General features: G+C 41.5%; 1 protein-coding gene across 3 annotated transcripts in view; it reads right to left on the minus strand.

The window, feature by feature from the left end:
• Positions 1–27,246, minus strand: part of LOC309545864 (inosine-uridine preferring nucleoside hydrolase-like) — a 51,879-nt gene that overhangs the window by 17,926 nt on the left and 6,707 nt on the right. For 2 of the 3 annotated variants that reach the window (XM_082245268.1, XM_082245269.1), the window contains exons 3-5: positions 18,660–18,853; positions 11,323–11,502; positions 5,228–5,339 (exon numbers count right to left, since the gene is read on the minus strand). In XM_082245268.1, coding sequence (XP_082101394.1) covers positions 5,228–5,339; positions 11,323–11,502; positions 18,660–18,842 — 475 coding nt within the window. In that variant the 5' untranslated portion in view covers positions 18,843–18,853. Of the gene's footprint in view, positions 1–5,227; positions 5,340–11,322; positions 11,503–13,280; positions 13,411–18,659; positions 18,854–27,246 lie in introns of those variants that run through there. The other variant, XM_082245270.1, reaches the window with a different exon arrangement.

The raw sequence follows: 27,246 nt of genomic DNA on the forward strand, positions 1-27,246 counted from the left end.
TTCTTTTTAGGGGATTCTTCGGTATACTTGACCTTACAGACCGAAGGATGTGGAACACCCAAAATTCCAGTTTGTACCCCTGTGAGATGGTGGAGATAACCCAGTTGTCTTGTTCCACCCAAACCTTTGAGAATCGAAGCAGACTCCCCCCCACCCAAGGGAGTGGAGCAGCCCCTTCACAGAGCAGGCTTAGAGGAAGACTTGGCTGATCTCTGGGCCCAGGGCTTTTTCTGTCCCTGCCCTGAAGGCTTGGTTCTGGAATTAGAAGCACTGGTAGAATTAGTGCTGGGGATCTTAAAAAAGGGACGCTTGCTCTTCCTTTTTTCAGGTAGCAACTTACTCTACCTCCCTTCCCGAGATCCTTTGGATATACTTATCCTTCTCCCTGAATAGGGAAGCCAGCCAATTGTTACATGGTAATTCCGCAGACCAGCTCTTTAAACAAACGATTCTGCACATATGCACTGTCAGCAGAGCAAACTGTGACATTTGCCGTATGGAGTCCGTAAGAGCATCAACTCCAAAACAAAGTGCAAGGCAAATCTGACAGATCTTCCACAGACTCTACTTGAGAAGGAACTGTCTTGGACACTCGCTTCATATGGTCTTTTAAAGATTGACAAACTCCTATGGTTGCTCCTGCTGGTTGTATCGAAGATCCTGCAACAGCAAAGGAGGCTTTCAATAAAGATTCCAAATTTTATCTGCTGGAATATTAATTATAAAACCTGGGCATTATCCACAGGGCAGGTTAAACTCTTGTTACTGAAGAAATGGCAGCATCCACAATGCGTATATTTCACTTCTTAGTAAACTTTTGCTCCAAAGGATACAATAGAGAAAACCTTTTAGGAGGAACAAAAATCCTATCAGGATGATCCCAATCATTATACATTACTTGCTACAAGAACGGATGTATGGGAAATGTCTGAGGACTATGAGGAGGGCACAATGAGTCTAGAGAGGAAAAAGAGACTTCAGCCGTCTCTAAAGGAGGAAATTTGTATCCAGACTGGACCATTTCAGTAAGAGACGAACTAACAATCTCTGAGTTTAAGAGGCTTATAAAGACTCCTCTGACCCTGACTCCCCAGAAGTGGAAACCTCAGCTTGACCTTCTATAGGGTCATCATGCGTTACTTCTTCCACATCCTCTGCCCAATCCTGAACTGATTCAGGGGGTGGCTCAGGTGAAGGGGATCTATCACGTTTCCTCCCTCCTTGTGAAGCTGCAATCATGCCAGCAATCTTACCCTCAAGGCTGGGTAATGCTGATGCCAAATCATCCTTAGTGACATAAATTGCGGCAGAAGCACCTGGAGTAGCTATTATGCCTGACAACCGTAATGGCTCATATTGGCTAGTCACCTCTGGCTCTTCAGGGTGAGTAGACACAGAGGAAGCATGGCTAGGACCTTCAAGGCCTGACGGTGGCATCACAGTGCCCCTTCCAACTGTGCCCCCCCTAGCCATCTTTTGGGCAAACATTGCTTCATAGCAAGACAAACTTGAGGTACTAACTTCAGTGTGCTCAAGGCTTATGCCAAGCTTATACAGCTTATCACACACAGCACTGATTATCCCAAAGGTACAGGACCTGTTTGTGCCAGTAACGTACACCCACAGTGACCCACGCAACCCAGCTGCTGCTGCTGCCCTGTGTCCCCTTCAGCCTCTGACAGAGGCTAGCACGTTGGAAACAGTTCCTTATAAATCGCGCCTATTTATGCTGTATTGCGCATATGCGGCGTGCTACGTGGCGTCCACGTGCACACCAATCGCTTTCAAACCCCTCCATGCGGCATACGCCCGTTTGAAAAGGTGAAGATTTGCACGCGCAAATGGGCCTTCGCCACAGACACACTATCGAGGGAAGAGATGAACACGCAGGTGCTTTCGCACCAAGGCGAAAACAACAACATGGGGTGAGAGCAGCTTAAGCAGAATTTGGTTTGTCACAGCTGATACCTTTCAGGTGATCAGCCCAGGGTAAAAACAATGTGTCAAACAAGCAAAGAAATCATGTTTAAACAATCTTTGCATCAATCCCACAACTGTACAAACTCATATTATCACAATTGGCACATTTAATCCCTGAGGAAAAGCCAGAGCTTTTAACAAGATGTATTTTGCCTAGGCTTAACATCCATAGTCTCATGCAGAGACCCACATGGCACTCGGTCTCTGTTATCTTTTAAAGAGAACAGTGCATAAAATATTTACATTTGCTGTATGTGTAAATATTTTAAATTGGATTTACCAGATTTGCGGCAGGATTATGTTTGAAACAGGAATCCAATCTTCACCCATCACGGTGAGCTTTGTCTTGCTGACCTTCAAGGACTGGGTCCCCTTGTTTTAGAGGGGCCATGGCCTTGGACCTGTAGAGCACCCTGCATGGAGCACGTTTGGGGTTTGGTATTACCAAGGGTCCAGCGCCTAAAAGGGACACCATTACAGGCAAAACCTCTTAACTGCTTCCCGAGGCTCGGGTACCATCTTTTTAGTCTACTGACTTTTTTAAATCGATCTGATAGCTAACCCCTTAGATTCAGTGGGCTTTGATCGGGGTATATTGCATAATCTTATTTCTTCTTCTTTGAAAAATATGTGAAGAGACTCTCCATCACCTTTAGGCTCCATGTACACGGGACGTTGTTAAAAGTCCCTTTGAATGCTGAAATTTTTAGGACGTTTGAAACGTCCGTTCGGTCGCGTTTGTACCCGCGTTTAGCGGGCGTTTGCGTTTAGAACCGTTCCTAGAGGTCAAAAAAATGATTCCCCTTTAAAATGGAAAAACGCGAATGCCAAACGCGGGTCATCGCGTTCGGGCGCGTCCGGACGCGTTCGGACGTGTTCGGTCGCGTTTTTGCGTTTGAAACGCCGGGAAACGCACGTTCGAACGCAAATAATTGCGTTCTAAAAAAAGTCCCTGAACGCAACTGCCCGCAAACGACCGCAAACGACCTGGTGTACATGGACAGATAAGATAAAATGTAGATGGGTTCAGGAGCTTCTAAAAAAAAAAACGCCCAACTGCTCCTAAACGGCCATTTCCAGCGTCCCGTGTACATGGAGCCTAAGACACTGGCAAAAAAAAACGGAGGTACTTCCTGTGTGGGATGGTTTATATAGTAGGACATCCTTGGCTATATAACCCAAATGTTGTGATTTATGGCTCTGTGTCCCATGATGTAGGAAAAGAAAGGTGTTTTTAAGCCTAGCATCCCAAATAACACAATTGCTCATGGCTTTTAGAACATGCAATAAAGATGGCAATTACCGGTAATCTGCCTCATCTAATCTCCAAATACAATGGGTTGAAGTGTTTAAATATTTGGAGATGACTGTTTCTTGAAATGTAACTATTGGACCTCAATCTCTCATGTATTAACCACTTTACGACCAGCCACGTAGACCTACGTCGGCTGATTTGCGTGGTTGTACTGGGATGATTCCTCTAGCTAGGGGCATCATCCCAGTACCGTTTTTTAGAGCAGGCGGTCAGCTTTCCGGCGGTAACGACCAATGTGGCTTAGGAGCCGCTCAATCGTTACCCCGGGGAGCAGGAGGGGACGTCCCCCCCCTCCTGCCGCCTTCCACGGCTCTGCCCCACCGGGAGACCCAAGCACCCAGCTGGCGCATACGCCGGCTGGATGGAGTCCCGATCTAAGCCGGATGTGGCTTCGATGGGGTCTCCGATGACGTAACCCGAAGGCGGCGTCCATGACGTCACATCTGGGTTCCTCGGCTGCTAAAGGCGGCAGTTTTAAAAAGTGAGTGTATTCAAAAATGCAGTTTTCGGCGTTTTGAATACATGGAAGTGTAGTGGAGGAGTCTAGGGTCTTTTAGACCCTCCATCACTCCATAAAGAGTACCTGTCACAATATTGCTGTCACAAGGGATGTTTACATTGCTTGTGACAGCAATAAAAGTGATCAGATTTTTTTTTTTTGTTAAAACCTGTGTTAAAATTAAAAAAAAAAAAAAAAAAACAGTAAATAGGAAAAAAAATAAAATTTAGCCACCCCCGTCGCCGTTAGCCCGCGCACGAAAGAAAACTTATACTGAAGTTGCGCCGCAAATTAAATCGCTAGGATACCACAAGTGAGGTATCGCCGCGATCGCCAGAGTGTGAGCAATCATTTAAAAAAAAGAGCTACACTCTAACTCTAAACTGGTAACCATTAAAAAAATTTAAAAACGTAGCCTTACGTTTTCCGCGGGTGTGCGCAATTTTTAACCGTTGGGTATCTATTTACTCATCGTGACATCTTTCACAATATACAAAACAAATGGGCTAACTTTACTGTTTAGTTTTTTTTAAATGCAGTGAAATAGGATTTTTCGTAATGTTTCCAAAAAATGGCGTGACAAAAAATATTGCAATGACCACCATTTTATTCTCCAGAGTCTTTGCTAAAAAAAATATATATAATGTTTGGGGGTTTTAAGCAGTTTTCTAGCAAAAAATACTAATTTTAACTTGTAAACAAAAAGTGTCAAAAATAGGCTCTGTCTTAAAGTGGTTAAGATGTCAAGGCACAACTAAAAGCATGGGGGAACTTGCCTTTGTCCCTTTTAGACTGCATCAGCCTACTAAAGATGAAGATTCTTCTGAGGTTTAACGACCTTTAACAATCCCCACAATGAATTCTGTAATCTTTCTTTAAATGGGTGGAATCAACTATTTTCCTCCTTTCTGTTGGGACTCCACCCCCTAGATATAAACCGACCACCTTGATGCAACCCATCTCTAGGGGTGGCCTAGCCCTTCCTGATTGCCATAAATTTTACATAGCTTCCCAATTGGTTATGGCCCAGTGGTGGCTATGTCCAAATCCGCTACTGCCTTGGAAGCTGCAATCTTACATTCTTTAGAGGCTCCCCAAAACCCAAGGTCCCTCATCATTTACCCTCTATATGCTTACTGCCCTATTCAAGTGCACTTTGAGTTTGTGTTCATGTTATTTTCTGTTTGTGTGATGTCAGTTTTTGTACCTTACATAAAAGCCAACAGATTTATTAAAAAAAATAATAATAATAATAAATAGCTCAATAAAAGCAAATGATGATCCTAATTTATGCACCAAATAAGGTTTGGATCAGGTACCAGCTATTATGTGAGGTAGCTGTTTCCCTGCCTGATCGTCTCAGATATTTGCTTGTCTATGGCTGGTCATACACATGAAGCTTCAATAATAATAAGATTCATAAGGATGATTACCTTCCATATTCCCTCCCATGATATACAATTTGTTAATCTTCTTTGGGAGAGTAGGATCAATTTTTGCTGCCAAAGCCAGATTGGTCAAGGGCCCCACTGCTACTACGCTGATCTTATTACACAAAACACACAGAAAAAGAAAATATCACAGATAAATACAGAAAACGGTAGTTACCTGCTCTGTCTCACATTTCTCCATTACATAATTTATTTAAGCAATAAATTATTAAATACAATAATAATAATACAGTGGTTAGAACATCCGCCTGGCAGCACAAGAGTTGTCGGTTTGAATCCCAATCACGTCACTATTTGCATGGAGTTTGCATGTTCTCCCTGTGCCCACATAGGTTTCCTCCAGGTTCTCTAGTTTCCTCCCACACCCCAAAGGCATGCTGGTAGGATAACTGGCTCCTGTCTAAAACTGGCCCTAGTATGTGTATGTATTGGTATGATTTAGGGACCCTAGATTGTAAGGGGCTGGAACTGATGTGCATGTACAATGTACAGTATATTTAAAGTGCTTTGTAAATTGTCAGCACTATATAAGTAGCTGTAATATATAAATATAAACAAAACTCAAGCATGGGACAATGCAAAGCAGGTCAGCATAGTGACAGATGAACTGCAGACACACTAAACTACAGAGAGAAGCCAGGGAAAAGAACAGCCTGGTGAGCCTCACTCCAATGGTCTATGGGGTGCATTTGGTGCTAGGCCCAATATTCTACAAGTTTTGATGTGCTGCTCTCTTTCCTAAGGAAGTAAGAAGCAAAGCACTGCTAAGTAAACAACCCCATAGATCAGTTATTCTCAACTCCTGTCCTCAGGACCCACTAACAGGCCAGATTTTAAGTATTACCTTGGGGAGATGCAGACTAGAGTACTGCAATCACTGAGCAGCAAATTATATCACCTGTGATGTATTTCAGTGATCTTGCAAACCTGGCCTGTTAGTAGGTCCTGAGGACGGGAGTTGAGAAGCACTGCCATAATTGGAGACCCCATAATGCTCGTGCTCTCCAGCATCTGAACAGATAAGCCACAGTGTGTGTAAAATAGAAATTTGATTTCCAATGCCCTTACCACGTTATAAAAGAAAAAAAAAAGTGAACTAAACTAATTTTTTTTATTGTTGCTTGTATCGGTAGAACCGCAGACCAAACAGGAATCAACATAACCACCAATCACGTTTATCTTCCGTAAAACTAAGAGGGGTATATGCTAATGCCAGGAGCCTAGCTAATAAAATGGTTGAGTTGGAAATGTTAGTACATGAGGAGGACATAGACCTTGTGGGAATAACAGAGACTTGGTTCGACCCCTCACATGACTGGCTGGCAAATATCCAAGGGTATTCAGTGTACCGGAAGGACAGGATAGGAAAAAGAGGGGGAGGGGTATGTCTCTACGTCAAGAATAATGTAAAGGTGATAGAGAGGAGTGACATTACGGAAGGGATGAGTATGGAGTTAGAATCCGTATGGGTAGAACTCCATAGGGAAGGAGAAAAGGGGAAAGTAATTGTGGGGGTTTGCTATAGGCCACCTAAACAAGGGGAGGAGGTAGAGCAGGAATTTTTAGCACTTTTGGGTAAAGTGGCAAAGCTAGGATCAGTCATCATATTGGGGGACTTCAATTATCCCGACATTGACTGGGAAGAGGGGACTACACACTCACAGAAGGCCCGGCTATTCACGGAAACCTTACAGGATAATTACATGTCACAGTTGGTGGACTCTCCTACTAGAGAAAACGCAATCCTGGATCTATTGATCACTAATGACCCAGACCTAATCTCCGAGGTAGGGGTCCAGGACAACCTGGGCTCTAGCGATCACAGGATGATCACATTTAGCGTAAATAACAATATAGCAAGGCAAGTGGGGAACATAAGAACACTAAACTTCAGAAGGGCAGACTTTCCAAAATTGTACTCGTTGATGGAAAGGGTAAACTGGGACCGAACCCTGGGATCCCTGACCACAGAGGAAAAATGGGAATGCTTTAGGAATATATTAAGCAAAGGCATCTTGCAGTGCATTCCTATGGGAAATAAATTTAGAAGAGACAAAGCCAAACCTGGCTGGCTAAACCATAGCGTTAAAAATCTTATTAGGGGAAAAAAATTGGCCTTCAGGAAATATAAATCAGAAGGCACAGTATTGGCTTTCGACCAATACAAGGAGGCAAATAAGAAGTGTAAACACGAAATCAAGATGGTTAAAATAGACTTTGAGAGACAAATAGCGGAGGATAGTAAAAAAAACCCAAAGAAATTCTTTAAGTATATCAACAGCAAAAAAACTAGGGCAGAGCATATTGCACACATAATTAACGATGATGGGAGGATGGTTACAGAGGACACTGAAAAAGCAACCATGCTGAATGCTTTTTTCTCGTCAGTCTTTACACAGGAAAAGGAGGGGTACACTGACCATGACTGTATGGTTAGTAGTAATACACAGGACTTGCCACTATGGCTAACAGAGGGTGAAATCAGGGAAAGGCTGGATAAACTTAACACAAACAAATCACCAGGCCCGGATGGCGTACATCCGAGAGTACTCAAGGAACTCAGTAAGGTTATATCCAGACCACTGTTCCTGATCTTTGCGGACAGTATTAGGACAGGAGATGTACCAGGGGAGTGGAGGAAAGCTAACGTAATTCCGATATTCAAAAAGGGCCAGAGGCATATCCCGGGAAATTATAGGCCTGTCAGTCTGACATCAGTAGTATGTAAACTTCTGGAGGGGATGATAAGGGACTATATCATAGAGTTTGCTAAGGACAACAACATCATTAGTAGTAACCAGCACGGGTTTACAAATGGGCGTTCTTGTCAAACCAAACTTAACATTCTACGAGGAGGTGAGCTGTGAGCTAGATAGGGGCAGACCAGTGGATGTGGTGTACTTGGATTTCGCTAAGGCGTTCGATACAGTTCCCCATAAGCGCTTAATTTATAAAATAAGGTCTGCAGGTATCGACAGCAGGGTTTGCTCTTGGATACGGAACTGGCTAAAAGGGCATGTCCAAAGGGTGGTAATAAACAGCGCATACTCAGACTGGTCTGAGGTAGTAAGCGGGGTCCCCCAAGGCTCAGTCCTAGGACCAACCTTGTTCAGTTTATTCATAAACATCATTGAGGACGGGATCTGTAGTTCAATATCAGTTTTTGCAGATGACACAAAATTAGGCAGGGCAATAACAGCACAGCATGAAGCAGATATCCTACAGAATGACCTGGACAAAATAACGGAGTGGGCAACGACTTGGCAAATGAGGTTTAACGTGGAGAAGTGTAAGGTTTTGCACTTGGGGACTAGCAACATAAAAGCACAATACACGTTAGGAGGGGAACCCCTGGGAGAATCAAAAATGGAGAAGGATCTGGGAGTATTGGTGGATGATAGACTAGGCAACAGCATGCAATGTCAAGCGGCAGCTGCCAAAGCCAGCAGAATATTAGCATGCATAAAGAAAGGGATGTATTCCAGAGATAAGACTATAATCCTTCCACTTTATAAAACTCTGGTCCGACCGCATCTGGAGTATGCTGTCCAGTTCTGGTCACCAGTCCTCAGAAGGGATGTGTTGGAGCTGGAGAGGGTCCAGAGAAGGGCAACTAAACTAATTAGGGGATTGGAGGACCTTGAGTATGAGGAGCGTCTGCAATCGCTTGATTTATTCTCCCTGGAGAAGAGACGCCTGAGGGGGGACATGATAGCAATTTTTAAATATCTCAATGGGGATCTAGGCTTAGAAGAAAAGCTGTTCAGTCGCAGGGATTGCATGAGGACTCGGGTGCATACAATGCGATTAGAGGAGAAGCGTTTTAACCTTAGGCAACGTGGGGGGTTCTTTACTGTTAGGGCTACAAGATTGTGGAATTCTCTACCACGAGAGGTGGTTTCTGCAGGTAATATGGTGGCTTTCAAAAGACTTCTAGACGTACATCTCAAGGATCAGAACATTCAGGGGTATGTGAGATGATTGCAGCCACACACACCTACACAGGTTGAACTGGATGGACTATTGTCTTTATTCAACCTCACCTACTATGTAACTATGTATCAAATTCATTAAAAGGACAGTGGGGTTGAATTTAAAGTAAACTAAGTATTCACTCATGGCATAAAAGTAAATAACAAAATGATGGTTTGGTAGGGTTTGTTCATATTTCCTGCTCAGACGCCTGAACTGAAGGGGAGCACTAGAGAAAATCAGGACTGAAGTTTTTACTGAACGGTTGTGATTCCTATAGTCTTTTAGACTCTGGTATCAAGGAGTGCTAATCCAGCAGTAGGAAGGAGTAATAAGTGCCGCCTCCACCTTCTAACCTTCTCGTGCCTTGGGCCTAACAGATTAAATTGTTGGACAGATATATACAGTGGGAAAATTGTTATTTGATCCCATGCAGATTTTGTAAGTTTGCCCACTTATGCCCCGTACACACGTGCAGATTATCTGAAGACTTTTGTCTTCAGATTTACCTTTTCTATGTAGTGCAAGGGCCTGCCGGATTGCATACAAATTGAAAGTGTTTAGGTTTGACCTCATATTATATGGTTTTGGTAAGTCTGCAGACAAAAGTCTTCAGATAATCTGCACGTGTGTACGGGGCATTACAAAGAAATTAAGGGTCTATAATTTTTAATTGTAGATATATTTTAAATGATAGAGACAGAATATCAACCAAAAATCCAGAAAAAAAACAATACAAATGCTATAAATTGAGTTGCAGTTCAGTAAAAGAGGTATTTGATTCCTAAACAAAACATGACTTAGTACTTGGTGGAGGAACCCTTTTTGGTAAGCACAGAAGTAAGTCGTTTCTTGTAATTAGTGACCAGGTTTGCACACATCTCAGGAGGGATTTTGGTTCACTCTCCTTTACAGATCTCCTCTGAATCCTTAAGGTTTCTTTGCTGTCGCTTGGCAACTCGAAGTTTCAACTCCCTCCATAAATCTTCTATTGGATTAAGGTCTGGGGACTGGCTAGGCCATTTCTTTGTTGCCTTGGCGGTATGTTTTGGGTCATTGTCATGCCAGAAGACCCATCCAAGACCCATCTTCAGTGTTCTGGCTGACTTTGCCACATTAAGGAGCCAATGGATGGAGCCATGTATTGTATAATCTTGGATGAGAACCTTCTTCCCTCAGCCAGAACACTGAAGATGCATCGAAGATGGGTCATGGATGGGTCTTCCAGCATGACAATGACCCAAAACATACTGCCATGGCAACAAAGCAGTGGCATGGAATGGCCTAGTCAGTCTCCAGACCCTAATCTTATAGAAAATATATGAAGGGAGCTAAAACTTTGGTTTGCCAAGGGACAGCCAATAAACCTTAAGGCTTCCTTCACACAGTCTGCCTCCGTAGGTGGATCCGTGCTGCTCAGCAGAGAATCGATACACTGATTCCCGCTGAGCAAGCAGGTGACAGCTCCCTCTCCGCTCTGTGTGCGGAGAGGGAGGAGTCAGAGCCGCATCTGGGGGAATCGGATCAGAGCAGGCCGCCTGTCCTCTCTCATCCGATCCGATCCCCTGGACGGATGGAAAATAGGGTTTCCATCCGTCCGGATTTCACGGACAGGATCGAATGCGGATGGCAGCAGGTGTCAGTGGACATGTCTCAGCTGACATCCGCTGCTTCATAGGGATGTATGGAGGATCCTATCAGATCCGCCAAAAAAAACTGACAGGCGGATCTGATCAGATCGCTTGTGTGAAAGGACCCTAAGAATTTAGAAAAGATCAGTAAAGAGTGGACCAAAATCCCTCCTGAGATGTGTGCAAACCTGGTCACCAACTACAAGAAACGTTCTACCTCTGTGCTTGCCAACAAGGGTTTCTCCACCAAGTAAGTCATGTTTTGCTTGGGAATTTAATTTATAGCATTTGTTTTGTGCATTTTTTCTGGATTTGTGGTTAATATTAGGTCTCTATCATTTAAAATACATCCATGATAAGAATTATAGACCCTTCATCTGCAGGGGATCAAATAATTATTTTCCCCACTGTATGTACAATATCAGCTGAGCTTCTTTCTCACATTGTAAGAGAACAGTAATTAAAACATCTTACTTGGCCCTCATACTGACTGATTATCCTTATTAAAGCATGGACAGCATCCTCTTCTTGTATGTGCTCCAGTCCTGGACTGTTTGGTTCTCCCGCATCTCCTAACCCATCATCTCCAAAATGTTCATATTCTTGATTAGGATTTCCTAATAATGATTGAGATGCTCCACAAAAAACTGGAATCTAAAAAAAAAAATGTTAACAGTAGCAATGCACCAAGTCAGTTTATTGTTAATCTTTGTGCTGTTCTTTATACAGACAGTCATGTGAAAAAGTAAGAACGCCTAATGGAAATTATTGACTTTTTCAACCTTTTTGAACAAGCAAACATTAGATCTTCATTCAAATAGCACCTACAGATAAAAAAGTGATACTTGAACAAATGACACATACAATTGACATAGTGTATTCATTATCAAAACATAAAAATGGTCAAAAATGCATATCTGTCAAGTGGAAATACTTAAATATGCTACTACCTAAATACAGTTAGGATGAGGTGCTGCAGATTAGTTTTCCTTAGATTAGAATCCTTTCACATGGGCATTGCGTTTGGGGTTTTTCCATCTGTCCATTTTTGGATGGAAAATGGACAGCACTTCATTCCTACAGACATGCAGATGTAAACAGGTGAACATTCGCCTACACTGGTTCAGGTCTGTTTTTTTTTAAAACAGAATAAGTCTGCATTCTTTTCCTACACTCTAAAAACATGCTCAGGCGGTATGGAAAAAACAGGGCGTAGGGCGTCCAACTTCACTGTTCAGTCTATTGATAGGCAAATACACATAGAACTTCCCACACTCATTGAATGAGGTTACACAGCATTTCTCTCATCTGAAATCCTTAAAAGACAAGATCCCAGAACTTGACCCTAATGCCCAAATTCTGAATGTATGTAAAATGGATGTCATCTGTTTACGTCCATTCTGTTTATATCCGCTTTTGGGAAGGAAACATTTTTTTTGTTTATACTTTTGTCACCCATGATTAGTTTCTTCAACAACTAAAATTAATGTAAACTGAACTGAAAATGTATGTGCAAACTAATGTAACCTGAACCAGTATTCAGGTTTTTTTTTTCTAAATGCGTCTGAACTGAAGACACCCCTGTGAAAGGGCACTATGGCAACATCCACACAAGAATTCATGTGCGGTCACTGGCAATAATTAGTAGATTCTTGCTGGCGGTTGTAAACGCTCCTGCACACACTGTGTGTGAACAGATGCATATGTCAGTGGCAGGTTGTCAGATTTGTAATGTGTACAAATCAATGGCAGGCACTGCTGCTGTTCGTATATAACCATTTATCCTAGCGGTTACATGCAAATACCAACCCTGGACACGGCCAGTGTGCGCCCAGAATCAGCATTTCTGTGGTGGTTTGGCTGCAGGTAAATCAGCTACTATATTTCCGACCATTACAGAGACTTTTGCTGCATCCAGAGGCCCCCTCTAAATTCCGTAAAGTATCCACACACAAACGCCCGTGTGAATGTAGCTTTATGCTGGCCATACACTATACAATCTGATTGTACAATGTCCTTTATATCTTCCATCAGTAAGCAGGAGGAACCTGTCATATCTAAATATCAGATATCTAGGGTCAGTGTGCAGTGTCATGTTAAGTTTAAAATAGCTTTTCAGGGTCCTCAGAAAGAAGGTTATGAAGGTTATCTATAAGTCTGGCAAGGGATTTAAAAAGATCAAATGATTTAAAGCCAATTATTCCACTGTAAGGAAAATAATTTACAAGTGGCAAAGATTTCAAACAACTGTTAATTTGTCCAGGACTGACTGACGCAGCAAATTCGGTCAGTCAATGGTCAAAGCTTACCATTTGATGCTAAAAAAAGTCTACAAAACCCCAGAATTTGCAGGTTACTCTTGCAACAGTTGCTGTCAAAGTACAGTATATGCATTGCATTTACAATCCGTAAAATAAATGACACCAATTTACCTGAATGGGAGGTGTGCCAGGAAAAAGGCTTTTGCTGTCTAAAAAGTACATTAAAGCAAGATTACAATTTGCCTTGGACATCAGGCAAAAACCAGGCCTTCTTGAAATGTTCTGTGTACTGATGATTGCAGGATAGCCACAGTAACAGTAGGCATGTTTGGTGTAAACTGAAGACAGCATTTTTAAACTTTTTATTGACAGAGAAGTAAGATATCAGTGCATTCAATAAATTGCTCAACATATACATGAAAAGGTACATTACATGTAGGACTGACATGAAGCATATAAAATAAAGTCTTGTATAACATTATGCAAGACTATAACATTATGTTTGGAATCACAATAAAAGGCTCAACATCCAAAAGATGTCCCCGAAATTGTCTGATAGACTTACCCAGACATTTATTATACATCATACCTCACACCCCTTCGGATGTCCAGATACCAACCTGATTGGGATCCTGTCTGTCCAATGTGCCAGGCGGCTGGAGGCACCTTTTTCCACTTGCTCTATAGTTGTTCACAGCTCCGGGGTTACTGGCAACAGGTGGTAGCCTTTCTACATGACAAGATGGGGTCTCTGCTGCAACTGGACCCCAAGCAGTGTCTCCTGGGTATATACCCTGATGGGGATATGAATAAGTTTATGTCCATATTCTTGCAGGAGACGCTGTTTGTGGCTAGGAAACTGATAGCTAGGACTTGGATGCGCAGCGATCCCCCAACCTTGGCTAGGTGGATACGTGAGGTGAATACCAATATTCCCTTTCACAAATTGCTCTATAAACACAGGGGGTGTCCCGCCAAGTTCGATAAAATTTGGGACAGGTGGATGAGTTGTCCAGACACTAATGTATAAGTTTGTTCTGAACACTGCCCGCCTTACATGGTTTCTGTCTTTGTTTATCTTCATGCACCACTACCGAACTATATTGGCTAGCACTAACCGGTTGTACTCTGTATACCTGCATTTTGGCTGTTGCCCTTCCCAATCTTTATTTACTGTACACTGTGTGTATTGTTGTACTTGTTCAGTTTCTCTTTTACTGAGCTATTTTAATTGTACTGCACTAAAGTTTTCAATAAACTCACTGTTTGGAAAAAAAAAAGGCTCAACATCGAATAAACACCTGGGTGCGTCAATAAAAATTCAAAACAGCCAGTGAGTTCCTGGGTCACAATATGCAGAAATACAAGAAGATTCCCTGGGTCACAGATCACACACAACGCTGAACAGTTTTTAATCATTAATAATGGTAAGAGAGGATGAACACTATTTATCCCAGATCATATTATACTTCAACAGGGCAACCTCTAAGATCAAAATGTTTTTTTTCGTATGGCAATATATAATTCACCATCTGCATCCACTTAATCGCTATAGCTTTTCAGGCTAAGAATAAGGTCTCTCTTAGCATAGTTCCATCGAATCTCTGCCATTGTTCCTCACCTAGGATGCTAAGAAGACATACTCTTGGGGTGTCTGGTACAGGTACTGAGAGAATAGAGGAAAGAATATCATTCACTTTTTTTCAATACCTAGCAATGACAGGGCATAGCCAAATAACATGGGCAAAGTCAGCATTTGTACAATCACACCTAGTACAGTTTGGTGCATAGCATATAACCGGGTTGGTGTGAGATACAATTGATGTAACGTGGAGTTGTATTAATCTATTAATAGTGGGAGAGACACACAAGTGAGAGGAGCAAGCCTCCTCCCATTCCTCATTTGAAAAATCTGGGATAAGTTGTTGCCATTTAGAATAGATTGTTAGTGGAGTTTTGTTAATTGTGGTAGCTAACTCCAAACTGCATTTGCAAAGTGTGCCGAAGTTGAAAATACCTATAAAAAAGGCACTACGAGGGCGTTCATATTTTCTTTGTATCCCTGCAAAGGGAGACAGGACATTACCATTATATGTCTTCAATGTTATCGAGACCTTTTTGTTGACAGAAAGAGCAGTCCGAGAAGCGAAGTAGATTGGGTACTATAGGATTTTGCCAGATAGAAAGCTCAGCAGCAATATCTATACTCAGCTATATGTTTAGCTTCTCGCCAAACAGCGCAAGCTAAATTAAAAATAGGCAAACTTACTTTTTCCAACACTGCTATTGGCGCTTCTAATGCTATTAATAGATGGTGCAGTTTGAGAATAAAGGCTAAGTGTGACTCAACCACTGCTGAAGTGATCGGTGTCAACCAGTGAGACAGATGTCTCAGTTGCCCAGCTAAGTAGTAGTAGTACAAGTTAGGAAGTGCCATACCCGCTTCCACTTTGGGGCGTTGCAAAGTGGCAAGTTTAAGTTTTTGTCTGTTGTTTGCCTAAATTAATGAACTAAACATTGCATCCAGAGTTTTGAGAAAAGCTTTAGGGACCGAAACCGGCATATGAGAAGTCACGTACAGGCATTTAGGCAAAAGACTCCTTTTGATTAAATGTATTCTACCCGCTACTGAAGACAGCATTTTAAGAAAAGAACCTCATACTAACTGAAGCATGGTAGTGGAAATAAAGGTTGGGGGTTGCTTTTATGCTTTAGGGCCTGGGCAGCTTGCAGTCAGTCAATCAACTATGAATTCTGCATTGTATCAAGTGTTCCTCATGAGGCCATGTGAGGCCCTCTGTTCAAAAGTTGAAGTTGAGCTGAGAATACTTTTTTAACTTAATGATCCAAAGCACGCTAGAAAAGAATAACTTGTGCACAGTTACCCAAAACACATACAAAATAGTCATTTCTGCTAAAGAGAGAAGTTTCTGAGACCAAGGGTACACTTTCTTTTTCTGCAGTCAACATTTACATCTCCTGATATTTTTGATAAACAAATTGTAAAAAGGCAAATGTTCTGTTTTTTTGTTTTTTTTTATTATTTAAGTATATCACTTCTCTTTTGGCACTACTTGCACACAGTTTCGATGTTTGCCTGTTCAAATAAAAAAAGTCATCAATTTCATGGGATAAGCTTACTTTTTCACACAACTTTATACGTCCTTTCTAAATTCTTTACCAATAATCATTTGGTATAACCCAAAGGATAGCTGTGATGCTATCAATGGGACTTATTTACTAAAAGGCAAATAGGTTTGCTGTGCCGGGAGAATTCCTGCAGAGATTAGTGAACAAGGTGAAGCTCAGCTTACGTCCATCATCCAATCATATTCAAGAAAAAAAATGCTGTTTTTTTCCCCTATGCATATGATTGGGTATTATTTGCAAAACTAAATTCCACCACACTCACTAAGCTCTGGGGAAATATTTATGCAAAGTTAGCAGCATTTTCACCTTTGGTAAATTAACCCCAATGTGCTTTAGGCAACATTAATGGCCTGCAGTACTTTGACAACAGTAAAAGAACCTTGTGTTGGTCCCTTTGAACTGAATCTAAGTACCTAAATCATGTAAACTAATAACATAGTACTTATAACAGTTCTCTTTGTATAGATGCACCTTTGACAAAAAAAGATTACTAGAGTCTTTTTATTATCTATTCCATTTAGTGCGTCCAGTCACCTTAGAATTTGCCTGAAGTGTTAAATGCAAATCAAAAACAGTACCTTCAATCACAAAACTTGCATATTAGAAAGTCCAGCAGTAATCACTGGTGAACACAATGGTCATTTCCAGAACTGATTTTTGTCTATCAAACATTTTCAAAAGCTCTGGCTTTTGTTTAACAGAAGTTGTTGAGAAAAGAAATGTATTTTAAATTGCCAAGGCAGAAGAAGAAAACTCAAGGTGTAGACAAGGTGGGCTATCTATTAACATGACTGCTTTAGGAGTAGGGATGGACTTGATGTTTAAGTCGAACGTAAGTTCGACTCGAACATCAGCTGTTCGTGTGTTCGCAAAAAAAACACAAACAAATGGGGCACTCGGCGGGAAGTTCGCCCACCGATGAGCACCCCATAATGCACTGCGCTGGTGCAGTGAATAAATTACTGATGATTGGCCAAAGCATGCACATGGCCTGTATGCTTTGGCCAATCACAGCCCAGTGTCTTGTCAGGGCTATGATTGGCCAAAGGCAGGCTGCCTTTAGCCAATCATGACTCAGGGGTTAAGTCCACGCCCCACATTATATAAGGCTTCTGCTTACATGGCAGCCGTGTATAGTGTATGATAATAGAGGTTAGGCAGGTAGTTAGTGGATAGTAAGTTGACTGAGTTTAGTGCAGTCAGTGTAGTGAACAGTGATAGAACAGGAGGCTTGAATCCCAAGGATGAAGCAGGAACACACCCGTGATAAACGTATTAAGTGGCTGCTTACCAGAAGCTTAGGCCTCCAATTTAATGGAACGGCCACACACGTTTAGCTGTAGATCCTAATGCAATTCATCCTTCAGAAGTCAGGGAGAGAGATGTAATCTACTGCAACCTCTAAGACTAAGAACTCCAGGGGTATTGCCATATGCATGTAGAGGAAAATAAAGGGCACATAGTGTAATCCCGTATGAAACACATAAAAGGTTTATTGGAAATCCACTTACAATGAGCAGACTTGTATAAAGCACATCAGAAGAGTATAAAACCGTGGTGTCCCGCGTGTATGACAAAACCGTATGACGAAACCGGTCAGGCGGTACCGGATGCACAGCTGTCACGCCCCCTAGACGCCGGCTCTTCCATACACGCGGTTCACTTTAAGCATTATTAAAGTCATTGCTCCTGTAAAAACGATTGTTTTAAAAAACATGTTTGCATTGATACATGTCCCCCGAGGGCAGTACCCGGATCCTCATATACTTTTTATGGCAATAACTTGCAAATAAGCCTTTAAAATGAGGACTTGATTTTTCATGTTCATGTCCCATAAACTTTCATGGAGTTTGCATGTTAGCTAGAACTTTTTCCCTGTTCGAGATGTTCTGGTGCGAACCGAACAGGGGGGTGTTTGGCCCATCACTATTTAGGAGTAATCTGCATGTCTGATAATGTAGTTTAGCAGTCTTGCATACTGACTGATCTCAGCATGCAAGTCTGCTGCAAGATTGTGCACAGATAATACCTTTCTTAATGGTATCACATATTGACAAAGTAATTTATACTAAAATTATTAATCTAAACAAAATTTATTAGGGTATTCAGAAAGCAAACTAGAGTTTTTTTTTTATAAATTGGGCAACGATCTAAAGTCTAGTGGAGGCCCCCACCAGTGAGCCACTGTGAAGGTGCTGTTGATTGGGCAGGTTATTTTTCTCATTTGAGTTAAGCAGCTCTCTACCGTTCATCTACTCTCCCTCTCTCTCCATAGCATCAAATGTTACACTTTGGCTAGCCAAGCTGGAAGATCCTGGTAGTTTTTTTTAGAAGTGGTTCCCCCCCGTAAGGAAAATGTTGCATACCTCTTGCCATAAATAAAATTAATTTAGGAATTACCTCCATCCTTTTACACACTTGGAGAACGCGCAGTACATTCCTGCAGACATTTTCAACGGTGGTGTTCCCAAAACAACAAGTTATCCCAAGAATCTCAACCTCAGGCGCTGCCAGAGCCATCATCAAAGCTTGAGCATCATCCAACCCACAGTCCACATCCACCAGCAACAACTTTTTAGACATTTTTCTGTTTTCTTTAAAAAAAAAAAAAAACGTAATGTTACTTAGCCATTTAAATTTCAAAGTAAAGCACTTAAAAGTATTCCAAGAAGAAAAATAATCACTCTGTTAGCTGTGTAAGAGCCTAAGTCAACAGATGCTGTATATTCATTCACAAGAGATTAACAAATATTAACCATAGTTGCAAAAATTGCTGTCTAAGCAGAGTCCCATAACAGCCTGTTAATGTGCCAGTGATCAAGAATGGTCATTGAAATCTATGGTTTGCACCATGTTTCCGCAATATATAACCCTCATCTGCTAACTTGTCCCCAGCACCAGCTACTAAGATTTTCTAAAGTTTATATATAAAAAAAAAAAAAGAAACTGTAAATGGTTCTTGTTTATGTTTTACCCATAGACTTTCAGATCATAGCCACCTATGCTCACTTCATGTAACACCTCTTTTAAAAGTGTACATATTTTCACATAATACCCTGCTTAGATAAAGTGCCTTTAAAAAGTATTCATACGCCTTAAAATTTTCCACATTTTGTTATGTTACAACTATACAATCACAAATAGACCAACACAAAGTGGCACACCATATTGTGAAGTGGAAGGAAAATGATAAATGTTTTTCAAATTTTTTTACAAATAAATATCTGAAAAGTGTGATGTGCCTCCCTGAGTCAATACTTTGTACAAGTATTGTCGACTCCCAGCAATACATATAAAAAAATGAAAAAAACATTTTGTATTCCTTATGCTTGAAACAAGGTTTCTAATTGTAAGTGCCTCTGATATTAAATAAATTTCCTTCCTACTACATACTTCACTATGAGAGTCCTTCTTTTCCTGGTCACGGTATTTGAGAGAATCATCACCGGCGATAAGGAGACATATAGGTGGATATCTGGAGGTGTATGGGAGATGCCAATTGGAATATCTGATATCTATTGTTTGTGATTCCCTGCCTGAATCGACCCCCTATAACCAAGGGGTCTGCTCTATCTGGTAAGCCTCTAGTGCACATCGGATGATCCTGTTTTTTCTGGTGGAGGTGTTGGAGACTAATAACAAGTGCTGATTTATTTCCTTACAACAATCTATATTGGACTTTATCCGATGGACTGTCACCTATTTAAACACTAATATATATTGTGGACTTTGACACAAATGTATTATTTGCAATCAATGTGAATTGTTTGTATAGTCACATTTATTTATTTGCATATTTATTTGAGATTGCATTTTTGCACATATATTTTTGCATTTGTATCTGAAGAATATATTCACACACGCACTTTATATTTATCACTATATTTATCTGATTCATTTGAGTGTTTTTTGGTTGAGCACAACTTTATATTTAGAAATATTTATTTCATATTACTCTACGTTTTTACACGGTCTGTTGCGACCCCAAATAGGAGCAAGTTCCTACACTGCAATATTTAATACACTATTATTTATTTATATTTCTTTGTGCAGTTTTGTTGGTGCTTTTAACACCATATTTTCCCTCATATTCTGCAAATATATTTGCGTTTACCTGCAGCAATGGATATTTTCAATTTCTTGAATAATAGACACTAATGATCTTTTTTCAGCACAGAATTTGGCTTCCAAAGATATGGAACATAATGTAAAAACCCTCAAAAACACATTAAAGAAAAAAATTAGAGTCTGGTGGGATCTAGCAACCCTGGAACATTACTATAAAATGAAAATGACCCCCAGAAGGCTCAGGTGGGATCTAGGTCCGAATGACGGGCTTGCTGATCCAGACTTGAATAAAGACTGGTATAACTTTTTTAACATATGTGAGTCTCGGTTACTTAGCCTAATCATTTCCAGGAGAAAGGCCAAAATGACTAAATTAGAAACTAAAATCAGTGAACTTAAAACTGCCCTGGTGCCTTTTAAAGATACACCGGAATTTTTAGAAAAAACAGCACAGACACAAAAGCTTCTAGAGAAACTTGACAGGGATACCGGAAATAAATAAATTAGGAAATATCAGAGAGACCTTAATGACTTTAAAGAATCTAAGGTATACAAGTGGCAAGACATCCCTGAAGAGCAAGCTATTAAAACACGACCCTGATGACGTCAGTTACGAGCTGACGAAACGCGTCGGAATGTTTTGGACTGTAATCACGCTACCTCGTCACTTCCAGGTCCCGGTGGAACGCAGGTGCAATGTGGAAGCGGCGTTCTCACCCGGAGACCGCGGTTTTTGTATTCCTTATGCTTGAAACAAGGTTTCTAAATGTAAGTGCATCTGATTTTAAATACGTTTCCTTCCTTCTACATACTTCACTATGAGAGTCCTTCTTTTTCCTGGTCACGGTATTTGAGAGAATCATCACCGGCGATAAGGAGACATATAGGTGGATATCTGGAGGCTTATGGGAAATGCCAATTGGAATACCTGATATCTATTGTTTGTGATTCCCTGCCTGAATCGACCCCTTATAACCAAGGGGTCTACTCCATCTGGTCAGCCTCTAGTGCACACCGGGTGATCCTGTTTTTTCTGGTGGAGGTGTTGGAGACTAATAACAAGTGCTAATTTATTTCCTTGCTGATTTATTTCCTTTCAACAATCTATATTGGACTTTATCCGATGGACTGTCACCTATTTAAACACTAATATATATTGTGGACTTTCACACTAATTTATTATTTGCATTTAATGTCACATTTGACATGTGACAATAGTCACATTTATTTATTTGCATATTTATATGAGATTGTATTTTTACATATATTTTTGCATTTGTATTTGAAGAATATATTCACACGCACTTTATATTTATCACTATATTTATCTGATTCATTTGAGTGTTTTTTGGTTGAGCGAACTTTATATTTAGAAATATTTATTTCATATCACTTTGTACAACCACCTTTCTCTGCAATTACAGCTGCAAGTCTTTTTGGGTATGTCTCTACCAACTTTTCACATCTAAAGAGTGACATTTTTGCCCATTTTTTGTCATGAATATGCTTTGATCTTACCCATTCTATTGTAGCTCTGGTTGTTCAGGGTGATGTGTGGTGTTTGTTTTCTTACACACATAGCATTTTGCTTTTAGGCCAAAAAGTTCAATTTTGATCTCATCTGGCCAGACCACCTTCTTCCACACGTTTGCTGTGTCCCCCACATGGCTTCTCACAAACTGAAAATGGGAATTCTTACGGATTTCTTTCAACAATGGCTTTCTTCTTGCCACTCTTCCATAAGGGCAGATTTGGGGAGTGCACGACTAATAGTTGTCCTGTGGACAGATTCTCCCACCTGAGCTGTGGATCTCTGCAGCTCCTCCAGAGTTACCATGGGCCTCTTGGCTGCTTCTCTGATGAATGCTTTCCTTTTCCAGGCTGTCAGTCTAGGCGGACTGCCATGTCTTGGTAGGTTTGAAGTTGTGCCATATTCTTTACATTTTCGGATGATAGATTGAACAGTGCTCTGGTGTGTTCCTTGGCCTTCATGGTGCTGTTTGTTCACTAAGGTTCTGTAACAAACCTCTGCGGCTTCACAGAATAGCTGTATTTATACTGAGATTAAGTTACACACAGGTGGACTCTATTTTCTAATTAGGTGACTTCTGAAGGCAATTGGTTCCACTAGATTTTAGTTGGAGGTATCAGAGTAAAGGGGGCTGAATACAAATGCACACCACACTTTTCACAAATTTGTATAAATGTTGAAAACCATTTATCATTTTCCTTCCTCTTAACAAATTTGTGCCACTTTGTGTTGGTTTATCACATAAAATCCTAATAGAATAAGTTTACATTTTTGGTTGTAACATGACAAAATGTGGAAAATGTCAAGGGGTATGAACACTTTTTCAACACACTAATGCCCTGTACACACTATCAGATTATCTGAAGACTTTTGTCTTCAGATTTACCTTTTCTATGTAGTGCAAGGGCCTGCCGGATTGCATACAAATTGAAAGTGTTTAGGTTTGACCTCATATTATATGGTTTTGGTAAGTCTGCAGACAAAAGTCTTCAGATAATCTGATAGTGTGTACAGGGCATAAGTATTGTCATTGCAGATCAAGAACACCCGATAATGTGTCTTTGAACCTGATAGTTCTAACTCTATACTGAAAAGAAAATCTACCTGCTGAACCGTATTAAAACCAAACTCCAGACAATTTTTTTCTTTGTATTGGATAGAGCATGGAAGAAATTGAACTTCTGTTGGATTTTTAAATATGGTGTCCTTATAGTGGAGATTTATTTATTTTTTATGTCAACTAGACAGGAAATATGGCGAAAACTCCTTCATGGGTGCACAGAAAACGAAAAAAAAAAAAAATTCTTACAGATTCAAAACCTCTCACACTTCTAGAAAATGTGATTTACTGCAGCCTTCCCTGTTTGAGAAACATGTTTTTCCTCATTTTGTTTTACCTGATGACTATACAATGGACAAGTTGTCAGAGGTACAGTGCATCTGGAAAGTATTTACAGCTCTTCACTTTTTTTCCATATTTTGTTATGTTACAGCCTTATTCCAAAATGGATTAAATTCAATATTTTCTCCAAAGATCTACAAACAATACCCCATAATGAAAACATGAAAAAAGTTTGTTTAAAATCTTTGCAAATTTGTTAAAAAAAATAAAAATCACATGCACATGCACATTAGTATGCACAGCCTTTACCATGACACTCAAAATTGAGCTCAGGTGCATCCTGTTACCACTGATCATCCTTGAGATGTTTCTACAACTTGATTGTAGTCCACCTGTGGTAAATTCAGTTGATTGGACATTATTTGGAAAGGCACATACTGGTCTATATAAGGTCCCACAGTTAACAGTGCATGTCAGAGAAATAACCAAGGCATGAAGTTCAATGAATTGTCTGTAGACCTCAGAGACAGGATTGTATAGACACAGATCTGGGGAAGGGTACAGAAAAATGTCTGCAGCATTGAAGGTCCCAATAAGCACAATGGCCTCCATCATCCATAAATAGAAGAAGTTTGGAACCACTAGGACTCTTCCAAGAGCGGGCTGCCTGGCCAAACTGAGTGATTAGGGGGAGAAGGGTCTTAGTCAGGGAGGTAATCAAGAACCCAATGGTCACTCTGACAGAGCTCCACTTGTGTTTAATCTAGTTAATTGGACATGATTTGGAAAGGCACACACCTGTCTATATAAGGTCCAAGAGTTAACAGTGCATGTCAGAACACAAACCAAGCCATGAAGTCCAAGGAATTGTCTGTAGGCCTCAGAGAAAGGATTGTATTGAGGTACAGATTTGGGGAAGGGTACAGAAAAATGTCTGCAGCATTGAAGGTCCCAATGAGCACAGTGGCCTCCATCATCCTCAAATGGAAGACGTTTGGAACCACCAGGACTCTTCCTAGAGTGGGCCACCCAGCCAAACTGAGCAATCGGGGTAGAAGGGCCTTAGTCAGGTAGGTGACCAAGAACCCGACGGTCACTCTGACAGAGCTCTAGCATTTTTCTGTGGAGAGAGGAGAACCTTCCAGAAGAACTACCTTCTCTGCAGCACTCCACCAATCAGGCCTGTATAGTGGAGTGGCCGGACGGAAGCCATTCCTTAGTAAAAGACACATGACAGCTCGCCTGAATTTTGCTAAAAGGCACCTGAAGGACCCAGACCAGGAGAAACAAAATTCTTCGGTCTGATGAAACAAAGGTTGAACTCTTTGGCCTGAATGGCACGAGTCTTGTCTGGAGAAAACCAGGCACTGGTCATCACCTGGCCAATACCATCCCTACAGTGAAGCATGGTGGTGGCAGCATGATGCTGTGGGGATGTTTTTCAGCGGCAGGAACTGGGAGACTAGTCAGGATTGCGAGTATGATAAATGCAGCAATATACAGAGACATCCTTGATGAAAACCTGCTCCAAAGTGCTCTGGACCTCAGACTAGGGTGAAGGTTTATCTTCCAACAGGACAACAATCCTAAGCAAACAGCCAAGATAACAAAGGAGTGGTAACTCTGTGAATGTCCTTGAGTGGCACAGTCAAAGCCCAGACTAGAGCCCAATTGAACATCTCTGGAGAGATCTGAAAATGGTTGTGCACCGACGCTCCCCATCCAACCTGATGGAGATTGAGAAGTCCTGCAAAGAAGAATGGAAGAAACTGCACAAAAAAGGTGTGCCACGATTGTAGCATCATATTCAAAAAGACTTGAGGCTGTAATTGGTGCCAAAGGTGCTTCAACAAAGTATTGAGCAAAGGCTGTAAACACTTGCGTACATGTGATTTTTTTTTTAATAAATTTGCAAAGATTTCAAACAAACTTCTTTCAGGCTGCCATTATGTTGTATTGTTTGTAAAATTTTGAGGGAAATAATGAATTATATACATTTTGGAATAAGGCTGTAACGTAACAAAATGCGGAAAATGTGAAGTGCTGTGAATATGTTCCAGATGCAATGTAATTTTGTAAATAAGTATTCAGTGGTAAAAAGGTAACATAGATGCTAATCCTTCCACACTTTGTCCAAAACCTAAAGCTGACCTCCAGCTGATTGTGAAGTTTAAGCAGTTCCTCTTGGCCAAGCTGGTCCAAATGTAATCTTTACTTCCCTAAGAGATGGAGCAGCTCTCAGCATTTTAGGAACTGTAGCCCCAACTACATACCTTATACAGAGCTGTGTTCTGGCAGTAAAAAGAGAAATTCCCACCCCAAACCCGAAAGATGAGCTGAGCGCTGCTCAGCTATTCACAGGGAACTTTGTAATTTCTGAATGAATACAAATCTTACTCGGATTGGCTGGGGTGGAGAGACAGGTGGATGATGTCATGTCTTCACGTCAGCCAATCAGGGGAATCTTCGCATTTATTAGGAAAATACAAAGCTCTCTGTGAATGGCTATGCAGCATTCAGCCGGACTCAATTTTTTTCCGAGTGTGGGGTGGGAAGTTCCCACCCCACTGCCGAAACACAGCACTGTATACGGTATGTACCGTTCATACATCGCTGAGAGCCGCTGCATCCTTCAGTGAGGCCAAGACAAACTTTTTAAACTTCACTATAAGCTACCAGAGGTCAGCTTTAACCATCTCCCACCCGGGCCATTGTACATATACGGCCGGGTGGGAGTCTCGTCCTTCTGATCGGACGTTCCGGTCCTTCAGAAGGAGCGAGATCGCGCCGCCGTGGGCACGCGCAGCGACGCGATCTCGATGTGCCTGTGTCCCTCGGATGTGCCTGTGTCCCCCTGTGATTGGCCCTCCTGATCACATGATGGCTGTGTCCAATCACAGCCGTCATGCAATGTAAATACAGCCGTTGTAACGGCTTCGATCTCTTCTCCTCCTGACAGATCCTGTCAGTGAGGAGAAGAAGAGGATCGATACTGGAGCCGGGGGGGATCAGTGAGTATTTCTAAGTACTCACTGATCACAGGGGGGGGGGTCTGTGCTGGTAATCAGAACATTGATTACCAGTGCAGCCCTGGGGGGGTGGGGTGCTACTAGAGCCACCAGGGATGCCCACCCATGACCACCAGGGATGCCCACCATGGCCACCAGGGATGGCAAACAGCCTGCCAGTGGTGCCCTCCTATCAGTGCTGCCCACCAATGCCATATATCAGTGCTGCCCACCAGTGCCCATTATTGCCATCTATCAGTGCCGCCCACCAGTGCCCATTATTGCCCACCAGTGCTGCCTATCAGTGCCCCCCATCAGTGTCAATCAGTGCCGCCCATCAGTGCCAATCAGTGCCACCTATCAGTGCCCATCAGTGCCGCCGATCAGTGCCCATCAGTGCTGCCTATCAGTGCCCCCCAATGCTGCATATCAGTGCCACATATCAGTGCCCATCAGTGCTGCATATCAGTGCTGCATATCAGTGCCACCCCATCAGTGCTGCATATCAGTGCCACCCCATCAGTGCCACCCCATCAGTGTCTCCTCATCAATGCCTGTCAGTGCGGCGTCATCAGTGCTCATCAGTGCAGGAAAAAACGTATCTATTCACAAAATTTTATAACCTAAACAAAAAAACTTTTTTTTTTTTTCAAAGTTTTCGGTCTTTTTTTATTTGTGCACCAAAAAAGAAAAAACCTGGCGGTGATCAAATACCACCAAAGGAAAGCTCTATTTGTGGGGAAAAAATGACACAAATTTGGTTTAGGTACAGTGTTGCATGACTGCGCAATTGTCATTCAAAATGCAACAGCGCTAAAAGCTGAAAATTGGTCTGGGAAGGAAGGGGGTTTAAGTGCCGAGTATTGAGGTAGTTAAAGCCTAAATTAACAATAGGGGGTGTATACTGGCGCAAGAGGAAGTTGGAGGCACACCATCAATTACCAACAGATTACAGTATTGTGGGAAAAAATAGCATAATGTCAAAGTCCAGCTGAGTCCATAGACAACCAAAAGTCTTTTATAAACACTTGAAGGCTG

Source organism: Pelophylax lessonae (genome assembly GCF_965119305.1).
Source record: "Pelophylax lessonae genome assembly, chromosome: 2".
Lineage (NCBI taxonomy): Eukaryota > Metazoa > Chordata > Amphibia > Anura > Ranidae > Pelophylax > Pelophylax lessonae.